At 35.9% G+C, this 13,558-nt stretch overlaps 1 protein-coding gene across 3 annotated transcripts in view; it reads right to left on the bottom strand.

Annotated features, from left to right (window-relative positions):
• Positions 1-13,558, bottom strand: part of LOC145291563 (uncharacterized) — a 238,230-nt gene that overhangs the window by 117,372 nt on the left and 107,300 nt on the right. For all 3 annotated transcript variants that reach the window (XM_080137626.1, XM_080137629.1, XM_080137628.1), the window contains exon 14: positions 9,524-9,640. In XM_080137626.1, the coding sequence (XP_079993752.1) occupies positions 9,524-9,640 (117 nt within the window). The remainder of the gene's footprint in view (positions 1-9,523; positions 9,641-13,558) is intronic.

Below are 13,558 nucleotides of genomic sequence, written 5' to 3'. Positions count from 1 at the left end.
ATATAGGTAAAAAAAAAAAAATAACATTAGTCGCGTTGGTAACTTCAAGGCTAAAAGCCAAAACACTTTTAATTAAAAAAAAAAGTTTGGCATATTGTATAATTTTGTTTGCTTAAATCGCATTTTAAAGTGTGGGAATTTTTTTTAAGGTGGAGATTTTATTTACAAGAACACGTTACACTTTTTAATAATAATAAAAAGAAAACATTTGTAAACAAAGCCTCTTTAAAAAAAGATAAAAAAAAAGCGAAAACACGCAAACACCACGTTTGGAACTGCGAAAACTACAGTTCCAAATTGGCTCACATTGGCCGTTCTAGATCGGGCATGCGCAGAATCGAACTTCACTAAGAATGTGTAAATGTTAATTTCGCAGCTCCAAGCAAAGTTTTGCTTTTATGCTTATATGAGTATGGGGACAATTATCGACATTAAGCTTCAGGATTATATATATATATATATATATATATATATATATATATATATATGTAAAATGATATATTATCACATAGAAAGAAAAAAAATAAACGTATTCTTTTTAACGTGTATCGACAATAATGAGTAGAAATGACTTGGGGGTGCTGCAGTTCCACAGCTCCAGGCACGAGCCACCACTGGTCTAAACATTGAATCAGTTCTGCAAAAACAGTCGCGTTTTTTCCAAGAAATTCGGGGTCGTTTGGATTCTCTGTTGGAGATTGTATGACTTTGTGTAGTTTTCGAATCCTTAGATATCCCAGAAATTTTACCTGCCACAATTCAAATTTAGATTCCAATACGTCAAAGAAAAGACAGTGGCTGGGGGCATAACCTGTTAAGTTTTGAGACATTGTGTTGAACAAAGATGGTGGCGTAGTTCAGATCAGTAACCAAGATGGCAGCCAAGAATCAAATGCGGTCCGTGACGTAGTAAACGGCGAACTGATTGAATCCAAAATTCGACAATTTTTATAATAATTTGGGGACGTTTTCATTGGTTGTTTAGCACAGCCGTTGGTTATAAAAATGATTGGCAAAACCATTCGTCTCATTACAAGTCCAAAATATTTTACATTAATATTTATTCATGCTAATAAATAAACATTGATATTTATTGATATTTAAAAATAAACATTAATATTTATTCATATGAAAAAATAAACATTAATATGTATTCAAATAAATAAACATTAATATTTATTCAATTTAATAAATAAACATTAATATTTATTCAAATTAATAAATAAACATTAATATTTATTCAATTTAATAAATAAACATTAATATTTATTCAAATTAATTAATAAATATTAATATTTATTCAAATTAATGAATAAAAATTAATATTTATTCAAATTAATAAATAAACATTTATATTATTCAAATTAATAAATAAACATTAATAATGTTTCATATTAATAAATAAACATAAATATTTATTCAAATTAATAAATAAACATTTATATTATTCAAATTAATAAATAAACATTAATATGTATTCATATTAATAAATAAATATTAATATTTATTTATATTAATAAATAAATATTAATATTTATTCATATTAATAAATAAACATTAATATTTATTTATATTAATAAATAGACATAAATATTTATTCCAATTAATTAACAAATATTAATATGTATTCATATTAATAAATAAACATTAGATTTTTTCATACTAATAAATAAACTATAATTATTATTCATATTTAAATATAAAAATTAATATGTATTCAAATTAATAAATAAAAATTGATATCTATTCATACTGATAGACATTAATATTTATTCAAATTAATAAATGAAGATAAATAATTATTCAAATTAATAAACATTAATATTTATTCATATTAATAAACTGACGCAAAGAAAAAAAAAAGAGCACATAAAACTTCAGCTCACTGCAGCAGCGTCATCCGTCAGTACTTTCTGTAGACTCGGTTTCATATCTCTCTCATCTGCTTCAGTGGCCTTTTTTTATAAATAGACAAAGTCCTCCTAATTTGTATATTTGCATATGTGCGCAAGAGCACACAAGATTCGGCAAGACTGCATTGTTATATAATGCTGCAGGCGACATCTTGGACCGTTTTCAGCATCAATACGCTGCATCAGCAAAGTGCACACCGAGGCCGCTTAAGAGGTAAGCCTGTGTTCCCACAATATTTGCCACACTCCACCCTGATATCATCATCACAAACGCGTTGGCCTTTTTCTTCGGGTGCTTCTTCGGAGAGGGGGATCGGGGGCTTTGTCCTCACCTGTGCTTTCATCCTCAGTTTCAGGGTCAGTGAACCTAAGGCTGCTAACCTCGGGGCCGCTGTACAACAAAGTCGGCACAACCCAAAATGAAGGGTCACTGGTCTTGAATCCAGTCTCGCTCTCATCGCTGAGTGGCGGCTACACTTGTGATGCCAATCGAAGATCCTTGATGACACTCCGTCAACCCGCACTGATTGTGGGCTGATCACCTCAGTAACACGCCCGGTTCCGTAGCTTTTGGTGCATTTACCGCAGGGGTTCTTAACTCAGACGGCATCCCCCGTCTTTGATACTCTTTCTCGTCACCTCCGGCTCGGGGAATGGGCTGGTGTCCATGCCTCTCACCCTGATGTGGTACCTGTGCAGTGCTTTGGCTGGCACGATAGAGGGTGAAATGTCGTCCTTAGGGATAACATTATACCAATAGACCACCTTAGGCACCGTACACCCCCTCCTAGCTGCGATGGTTCTTACAGTTCTGTGGTTTCTCTCGATAATTCCATTTCCATTAGGGCACATGGGCGCACCGAAATCACAGACATATACCCCAGCTGTCTGCGAACTGTTTGAACTTCTCGCTAACAAAGGCGGTGCCATTGTCGGTCAGAATCTCAGAAAGGGGACCACGCTCGAGGAAGACACTTTTCAGCTCACGGACAACTGCGACCGAGTCCTGCCGGCGAAGGGGTCGCCACAATGCAAATCTAGATGGTCCGCAATCGATGAGCATCAAAAAATGCCCGCCGTTATGGTGAGTTACGTCCATTGCGAACCTATTCGAATGTCCTCTCACACCCAGTTTTCCCTTCTTCCACCGGACGGGTGCTGGGTTGATTGACTGACAGGTCTTGCAGCTCCTCACAACAGATTTCATGTCTCTCTTTGACACATGGGGGTCCACCAGCCTGGCGAAGTAAAGGATTCGGTTTACACCGGGGTGCCCGCTTTGGCGAGGGACATCAGCAACACGGTCCGGGCTAATCGCGGCGCAGTTCACAGGTGCCGGTTCGTCCACTTCTTTCGGAAGGTTCAGCCAACGGCGTGGCACTCTGGTCAGGCAATTGGCGTGATTCTGACAGGACTGCACCAGTGTCACATCTATGGCCAGGTTGAATTCCTTGATGATCTTGGTCAGGGTAGCAAGTCATCTCCATATTAGCATTTCGGCCGATGTCTTCGTTGCTTCCCACTCAAGGCATTGGCTATCCACCGATGCATGCATGTAGAGTCTGTGACGATATGTAGCACTCTAGCCTGCCACTGAAGTGCCAGATTTACCCCTCAAGCTCAGCCAGGTTTATATGCCCAGTGTCATTTTCTGGCCGAAGCCAGCAGGCATCTTCTATGATTAATCCGTCGACTGCAAGAGCAATGCCAAGGGCGAGTGAGCTGGCGTCCACCCAAACTGTAAACTCACTCCCATCGATGCACCAGATCCCTTGCACGGAGTCATCCTCGGTCACTCTGGCCACAGCTTCCACCAGCATGCTTCGCAGGGAGGGATCGCGCACCTCATCGTCCCATCCCGTTGACATGGAAGTCGCATGTCGCTTTATGGCCGCCACCGCCACCCGGAGCCACCCACACACAGGGAAGTGGCCCACCAGTTTTTCGCAGATGGAAAAAACGCTCCGATGCGTGATGTTGGATGGAACTTCCGGGATGTCACCACCTCTTCCCCAGCGGAGTCCATCTGCGCTGCCGCTCACATGAAAGCCAAGAACTTTCGCTCCATCTTGCAGGCGCTCTGGCATTTGCACGACAACCTGAAGCTCTCAAAGTGTTCTTTCACTGCCTGGACAGACATGAGGCTCTCGTTCACAAAAATGTTGTCAATATACGACGATGTCACCTGTTGCACGGCTTCATCCTGACACCAGATCGCCTGCATAATCACTGTCATAATGTTCGGGGCCATGTTCAGGCCGAACTTCAGCCTGGTCAAATAATAGCGAGTCCCTTTGATTTTGACCATTTGGAACGGACACAGCGATTTCTCGATGCGTATCTGCAGGTAGGCTCTTTACAGGTCCAGTATTGCTGTGTATGCCCCCTGCTGTGCCACTCCCTCAGTTTATGTGCACAGACGTCAGCCCTGCCGCGTGTGGGTCGACGTGTTCATTGAGTTCCTGGTAATCCATGACGGGTCGGACCTTCTGTTTATTCTCTTGCCCAAGCTCATCCTCTGGGTATGGAACCAGCTAGCCATTATCCATCCAAACCTGGAGTTCTGCCTTGTACTGCCCCCTGAGCCACGCGGGAAGCGGATACTCCGTTAGCCGATTCCGCAAGGACACTAGTGGCTGGTCCCCCGACCACCTCCAGGATGCGGTCCACGCGTTTGTACCCTTGTTGTATTCCACATGGAAATCGGGTTCATCAAATTAATAAATAAACATTAATATTTATTCATATTAATAAATCAACAATTAACATTTATTCATATTAATAAATAAACATTAATATTTATTCATATTAATAAATAAACATTAATATTTATTCATATTAATAAATAAACATTAACATTTATTCATATTAATAAATAAACATTAACATTTATTCATATTAGTAAATAAACATTAATATTTATTCATATTAATAAATAAACATTAACATTTATTCATATTAATAAATAAACATTAACATTTATTCATATTAGTAAATAAACATTAATATTTATTCATATTAATAAATAAACATTAACATTTATTCATATTAATAAATAAACATTAACATTTATTCATATTAATAAATAAACATTAACATTTATTCATATTAGTAAATAAACATTAATATTTTTCAAATTAATAAACATTAACATTTATTCATATTAGTAAATAAACATTAATATTTTTCAAATTAATAAACATTAACATTTATTAATATTAATAAATAAACATTAATATTTATTCATATTAATAAATAAACATTAACATTTATTCATATTAGTAAATAAACATTAATATTTTTCAAATTAATAAACATTAACATTTATTAATATTAATAAATAAACATTAACATTTATTCATATTAATAAATAAACATTAACATTTATTCATATTAGTAAATAAACATTAATATTTTTCAAATTAATAAACATTAACATTTATTCATATTAGTAAATAAACATTAATATTTTTCAAATTAATAAACATTAACATTTATTCATATTAGTAAATAAACATTAATATTTTTCAAATTAATAAACATTAACATTTATTAATATTAATAAATAAACATTAACATTTATTCATATTAATAAATAAAAAATTATATTGATATTAATAAAATAATAATAAATAAACATTTATTCATATTAATGAATAATCATTAATATCTTTTTTTTCTTATTACATTTTCACCCCAAACAAGGCATATAGTGACTTTGATGTAGGGAGCTACTATCAGGGACATAAGTTCCAGGGGTACCATGTAGGGAGTTTAGCAGCAAGATGTCTGTTCACATTACACTTGAACTTCTGCATGTCAGTACAGTCGGGGAAGCAGGACACCGGAAGAGAATTCCATAGTTCTGCAGTTCTGGGGAAGAAGCTATTAGAGTAGAAGGTTTTCTTACACCTAGGGATCTCAACTGTGTAGGGGTGAGACTTTGCTGCTTGTCGGGTTTGTCGGGGGTATTTTCGCCGAGGAGGTACAAGGGCTTGTAGTTCGTTAGATCATCCACCATTAAAATATTTGTAAAACAGGCAGAGGGATGCAACATTTCGTCGATGGGAAAGAGACTGAAGTTTAGATGACAATTCAGGACTTATTAGGTTGCCGACTCTTGCGAGAGACTAGTAGCAGATGCACCAGCTCAAATGTGGCAGCAGTACTCCATACATGAGCGAATGGTGGCTTTCAGGCGTAACTAGCATGATAGAGAGAGCTCACCTTCTTTACAGCAGCCTTAGCAATGATCTCAATGTATCTATTCCAACTCATGTTTCCTGTGAACGTTAAGCCAAGGAGTTTGAACAAAGTGTTCTCAGGTAAAATATCTATTGGTGGTTGGTAAGATTTCACGTAATTATTAAAGGAAACTAGCTTTGTCTTGGCAGCGTTGAACGTATATTTATTCATATTGATGAATAAACATTTACATATATTCGAATTAATAAACACATTTTTTAGTATTATGACATAGTAACTAAGATATATTTTCATTAGTTGATATACAATTTTTTTTATTTCTATTAATTGATAGACACTAACATTTAATCATATACAAGGTGATTTAAAAAAGTTTTTAGATGGGGGGGCATTTGTATTGATAGTACACACGTTAAACTCTAATCCCCTTCGAAGTAATCGCCTCCGGCTGGAATCCACTTGTTTAACCATTCCAATAACTTCTGGAAGTACTCTTGTATAGGTGTGTCAAGAACCTTGCCACAGCCTCTTTCATCTCCTCAATTGTCTCATAACGACAGCCTCTAAGGTTTTCTTGAGCTTAAGAAATAACCAAAAGTCACATAAAGTAAGTTCTGGACTACAGGGAGGGTGAATGACTGTCTTGATGCCTATCTTGGTCAAATAGTCTGTCTTTCTTTCTGATCTTCTCTAAGCACCTTTGAGACAAACTTCACGTAAATCTTCCGCATCTTCAATTCCTTACAAATAATTGCGTGTACAGTTCTCACACTGTCTCCATAGACACACAACGGTCCTTATTCATCAAATTCTTTATTTGGCCAATCAACTCTGATGCTCTGACTCCCTTACTTCTCCTACGCTTCTCATCATCCTTCACAGACTCTCTGCCTTCTTTAACTCTCTTATGCTACTCATAACCTGATGCTCGATTTATTCAAGTTGGTCCAAAATCAGTCTGAAGCATTCCATACGTTTCTACAGCATTTTTTTCTAGTTTAAAACAGAATTTATTGCATATCATTTTTCCAAAAATGTCCTCACGTCCAGATTGCATTTTTGAAATTCGCCAGCGATGACAATCAGGCTTTAGTAGGGTGTATTACAATTCCTGCTGTAGCTGCTTAGTTAAACCTGAAACCATAAAAATTGGTCAGTCATCTCATAATATGTATAGCAATAACATACTGAATTTTCAAGTGTCTACAACAATTTTAAATGCCTGTACAAAAAAGTCTGGAAACTTATTGAAGACACCTTGAAAATAATTATAAATGCTTTGCTAATTTTATATACAAATTTATTCATTATTTAATAAAGACTGTAAAGATAGGAAAAGAAAGAAGAAATCCATGCCGTGTGCATGTGTGACGACAAGCTCTTTCTTAACTTCCAATTTAGAAAGGGGGGATTGCAACTTATTGAAAATCAATATAGTTTTCCCAAATAAGTGTTTCCACTTCGAACAAGGCATATAACTACTTTGAACTTAACAAGCTGTTCTTTAGTATATTGTTTAAAAGAGAAGTGTGAAAAGTTTGGAAGCGAGGTGTTTGTTCACATTACATTTAAACTTACATTTGACCGTAAACTATATCCAGTGGTGAGGCCCCAGCTTGCGGGCTTTGGGGAGTGTGGAGCCACCCTTTAATTGCCATTGCTCCCAGGTCCACTCTGACCCAGACTGGTAGTACCTGTTAGAGTCCCAACTGTGCATTAAATAGAAACCGACTTGAAAACAACAAATATATTCTATTAAAAATTTTTCTTCAAAATCTTTGGATTTGGCATTAAATAACCTGAAAAGGGTTGATATGCCGTAAAAAAAAAAAAACAACCAACCAACTACAGAGTAGTATAGTCATGAGAGCCATAAAAAGAAAGTAATTTTTAAGTCTAGCAGCTTCAGGGAATAACCTCCATATCTTACTTTCTTATCTTAAACCTCATCCACAAAAGACCCTTAAACTACTTTATTAAAATAGTTAAAGAGATAGTTGTAATAAATCAGTTTAAGGGTCTTTTGTGGGGCTGGGTGGAAGTCAAGTAGGTGGTTTTTATTAAATCAAGTGAAGGTTTTTCCATAGCCTTAATAGAAGATAAAAGGTTGTAATAAATCAGTTTAAGAATTTTTTGTGGAGCTGGGTGGAAGTCAGGTAGGTGGTTTTTATTAAATCAGTTTAAGGCTTTTTGTGGGTCTTGGTGGAAGACAGTTGAGAGGTTATTATTTATAAAAACTATCTTCCTATCTTGTATCTAATCCAATAAAAGATCCTTCACGTGATTTATTACAACCAACTAACTTCTTCAAACTAGCCCCACAAAAGATACATCATCTAATTTATTAGAATAACCTCCCTAAATTTCACCCAAACCCACAAAAGACTCAACTGATTTATTAAAAGCATCTACTTATCTTCTTCCACCCTGTTCAACCAAAGACCTTTTAACAGATTTCTTATAACACTTTACCTAATTTCTTCTACTTAGATTCATAAAAGTCCCTTCGATTTTTTAATTACAGCTGCATAGTAAACTCTGACCATACAAATAGCACTACAATTACAAAAGACATCTTATCTAACTTCTACCACAAAAAACCTCTTCAACAGATTTATTACAACTACCTTCCTATTTTTCACCAAGCAACACAAAAAACCCTTAACATATTTGTTACAAACACAAGCATAACTTCTATCTAACCCCACAATATACCATTCAATAGAACAACTACTTTCCAAACTTCCACCGCATAAAAGACCCTTCAACAGATTTATTTCACTTCCCCTCAGCCTCATCAAGTTCGCCACCAACCATTTCTCATTTTTCAATCAAATTGATTAATTGCCTGCTCTAGTCGGGGATCCACTGTGGTGTACTGGAAAGAAGCTTCGCATGCATTCTCACAGTGATGTGATTCACGATGCATTGTCGTTTACATTGCACTGTAGAGAACGTACTGTTTATTTTATAAAATTAGTTTTGTATTAAAGTTATGGTTCACTTGTGCTGTAAACAAAAAAATCTATTTTACATGTGCCCCTGTCTTATCAAAGAACCTACTGTTGATTTTATACGATCAAGCTCCTTTGCTTGTGTAGTGATGAAGCTTCTCAAATGCCCTTGTGATTTAAGGCTGTATAAAAATGTTAACTTTGGTCAAAATCGGATTGTTACTTTTTTAATATGATTTTTTTGATTATTGACTTTCGATACTTATCGGAGCCATTCTGATATAAAACCTATCTAAGAACACTCTCAGGCATATAAAGTACATTTGTGCAAAATTTCATAAAAATCAGTCTTTTTGAGTTCATATGGAACAAATTCACACACACACAAACTGCGTTTTATATAGAAGTAAAGATAGATATAGAAGGAGAAAAATAAACAAATATGTTTACCATTTGTATTTGGTTGCACCACAGTACATTGCACATTTTTGTTTGTGTCACAGTAACATCCTCTACAATCAACATTCAGGTCGCAAGCTGACACAGAGTGGCTTCTGTGTATTCTTGCTGCAAAAACAAATCTTAAGTCATAAAGCGGTTTATTTAAAAAACACAATTATTGATATTTATTAATTGAAGTATTTATGGTGAAAATCTTTTGGTGCTAGTGCATTTTGTGAACCCGAAGTATGTAAGCATCCTTACTTAACTTTTATCCTGCCAACCTTCGGATTTACTTTCTGATTCAATTTTTCAAAAATTATGTTCCATTTAAGGAACAATGATGGGAAAGAAAGTTAATATGACTAAGCCTCATTACTTCTTGAACAGAACTCACATCTTTAGTGAAAATTAAATTAAATCTATTATTACATTTCTGAATTTTTAAAGATGAGGATTGATTATTCTTAATTTATGGATTCTTCTGATTAATCTTCTCATCATATTGAGTGTTATCTGTACAAGGTTTTGATCTATGTAAGCTCTGATGATCTGCTTCTTGCCTGCAATGATCCGTGGTGCAGTGGATAGAATACTTAGTGAAATTCAGCTGTAAAAGTTATGCTCATGAAGGTTGAAAGTTCAATCTTGTGTGGGCGAACCAAAAATACAATTACAAATTACTTAGGGTCTTCTATTCGGTCATGGCTGACAGGACAAGGATATGCTATTCCTGTAGATTAAATAAAGGGTTCTGTTCAAAATCCAAGTTCAATATAAAAATTCCTGAGTTTGAATCAGTAAAAATATAGGAATCGTTCAATCACTAATAGTCATACATTTTATTAGCCTTTATCACTGATACATACAAGGTATTTTTTTTACACCACTTATCAAGGCCCAGAGGCCACTCGAGGATAAGGGTTAATAGGTATACATTAGTCATTGTGATTTTAGCATAGTAAACAGTGGGAATTTTGTAACTTGGATTACTTAGGGGGACGATTCAATTAGAACTTGTTCACATTGGACTTTTTCTTTTTTTTTTTTTTTTTCATAGGTATCAACACATTATCAAGGCCAAGAGGCCACTCAAGGATAAGGGTTAAAGAGTGTACAGTAGAAATTGGACAATATAATAATCATTAGTAATGAAAATTTGTTAAATTTGATAACTTATATGGAACGGCTCATCAAGAACTTATTTACGTTAGACTTGAAGACAACCATATTGTAGTCAGCCGGAAAGCAGGAAAACGGAAGACAATTCCACAGGCGTGCAGTTCTAATAAAAAAGCTTTGTTCATGGAATCTACGTTTAGGTTTAGGCACAAGCCTTACTATGACGTATGCTAGAGACAGTAGATAGTTATCAACCGCGAGAACAAGTAGGTTTCAGAGCAGGTTACTCCACCATCGACTATATCCAGGCTGTCAGTCAACTGCAAGGGAAAGCCAATGAATACAAGATCCCACTGTGCTTTGCCTTTGTGTATTGCAAAAAGACTTTTGACTGTATAGAGTTTGATCCACTGTTCACTGCCCTTGAAAACCAAGGAGTTGACTCTACGTACATCATCTTGCTGAAAGACCTGTACAGTGGGGCTCCCTCTACTTTAAAGCTCCATCGTGTCGCAACAAGATGAAGCTGGAGAGAGGAGCAAGACAAGGCGACAACATCTCACCAAAACTCTTCACAGCCCGTCTCCAGGATGCGATAATCAGTCGGAGGGTAGGGGAGTAAATATCAATCGCGAACACCTGTCACATCGCATCTTCACTGATGATATAGTACTGATGGCACATTCTTCTCAAGAATTAAATGAAATTCTAAACGACATTCACTCTAAGAGCAAACCGGTTGGCTTCAACATACATCTTGGAAAGACGAAGGTGATGCTAAATCAGCACGCTGCCAAGTTTCCATTAATTATTGATGGAAAGATCATTAAAGAAGGTGAAAGCTATATCTACTTGGGGGAAAAAAATTACGAAAGATAGAGGGAAAGATAGCATTGGGATGGGCAGCTTTTTGGAAAAGTGGAGAATATCATGAGAAGGCGAAAAGCAAGTATGTCAGTCAAAGGGAAGATCTTCAATGAATATGTACTACCTGTGATCATCTATGGTTGTGAAACATGGGCCATGACAACTCGCCAAAGTGAAATCTTGGCAGCAGCACAAAAGAAAGATGGAGAGGATAATGTTAGGCATCACTCTACAAGACAGAAAGACAAACATCTGGATCTGCCAACAGTTATTGACATCAATATTGCCATCAAAATATCCAAACACAGATGGGCAGGGCACATAGCCAGACAACATGACAACAGATGGTCCATCAGGACAATGGAATAGACACCTCGTGAACATAAGATGCCAAAGGAAAGACCAAAAACGAGATGGAGGGACGACCTGATACAGCACATGAGTCGCACATGGCAGCGAATAGCTTAGGACAGAGTACGATGGCTAAAATTCAGGGAGGGATTCCTCGTTGAGTGATAAAACCCTTGTTGATCAGAGAAACATATGTCCAATAATAAATTTAATAGATACAACAACAACAAGTATTCTTTGTTTGAAGATTAATTCTCTATTGCTCCTATATAGTGTTTTATTAATTTATGCATTCCGTCAGTCAGTTTTATATGCATACAAAATATCTTAGAGCAGGATTCTCCAAAGTTTTCGAATTGGGGCTATGTTGCTGACTTGTTAGAGCTACAAAACAAAAACAAAAAAACAGACCATATTTTATACTGCTTTGCTCAATAGTTTTGCTTTTTATTGAAACTGGTTCTCCAAAACCTCATTTAATCATTTTCTGAACAAAAAGAAAAATCACTACACACTTTTCACATATTTCTATTTAAAAATTTTTGCATGAATATTTTTACATTTTCTATAAAAGCTCCACAGACCAGATTACAGATTTTGGTGGGCCGGATCTGGCCCACAGGTCATAGTTTGGAGACCCCTGCCCTAAAGTAAATATTCATAAGTGAAGGATTTTGAAAATGCCATCAAACGACATACACATTTTTAATATATATATTCATAATTTATACATTTGTGAGGAATCTCTTACGTTGACCTTCATCAGAGAAGAATATGTTCAAAAATATCTTTATCTGTGCCTAAACTTACATGCCATGAACAAGCTTCTTTCTTAGAACTGCATGCCTGTGGAACTCTCTTCCGTTTCCCTGCTCTCCAGCTTTTCCTTATGTTTCCTGTGAACATTAAGCTGAGGAGTTTAAAAGAAGTACTTTCAAGTAATGTATTTTTAGCCATAACTATTTGTGGTTGAGAAGGTTTCTTGTAATTATTGAAAGAAACAAGCTTAGTCTTAGCAGCATTGAATGTGACCATCCATTTTTGTCCCCATTTCACTACAGATAGGAAGTCTTCCTCTAGTGCTTCTGCCATTTTCTTAGATATGTGTTCATTTGTTTTCCCCTCGTGCCTATTATAGAGCCTGGTGTCATCAGCAAATATACCCATCTCAGAGACAATTTTATTAGGAAGGTCATTTATGAATATCAGGAATAATAAAGGTTCAAAGATTAACCCCTGAGGTACACCCGCATTTATATCATATTGTTTAGATGTATGACAGTTAAGAACAACCTGGATTCTTCTTTTATTTAAGAAGGATTTAATTATGTTAAGTACTCGTCCCGTGATACCATATGATCTGATTTTCCTGGGAAGACCATTGTGCCATACCCTGCCAAAAGCCTTAGATATATCTAGAGCTACTACCCTACTCTTCCCTGCTTTGTCCAGTTTATGGTATATACATTCGGAGATTACAGTAAGGATATCTGCTGTAGAATGTATATTGTTTGCCGGTCAGAAGTTTAGCAACTGTAAAGTGGTTGACTAGAGCTTGGTTAATTATGGGGTCAAGTATTTTGGCAAAAGGAGAGAGGAGGCTAATGGGATGAAAATTTCATGAGTCAGTTCTTTCGCCAGCATTCTTGTAAACTGGTACTACAGAAGCAGTTTTCCAACAGTCAGGAAAGCAAGATTGATTGT

Source organism: Euprymna scolopes, chromosome 12 (assembly GCF_053919585.1).
Source record: "Euprymna scolopes isolate OS-2025 chromosome 12, ASM5391958v1, whole genome shotgun sequence".
Lineage (NCBI taxonomy): Eukaryota > Metazoa > Mollusca > Cephalopoda > Sepiida > Sepiolidae > Euprymna > Euprymna scolopes.
Note: the sequence above shows the minus strand (reverse complement) of the source record. Positions and strands in the feature narration are given on the sequence as shown.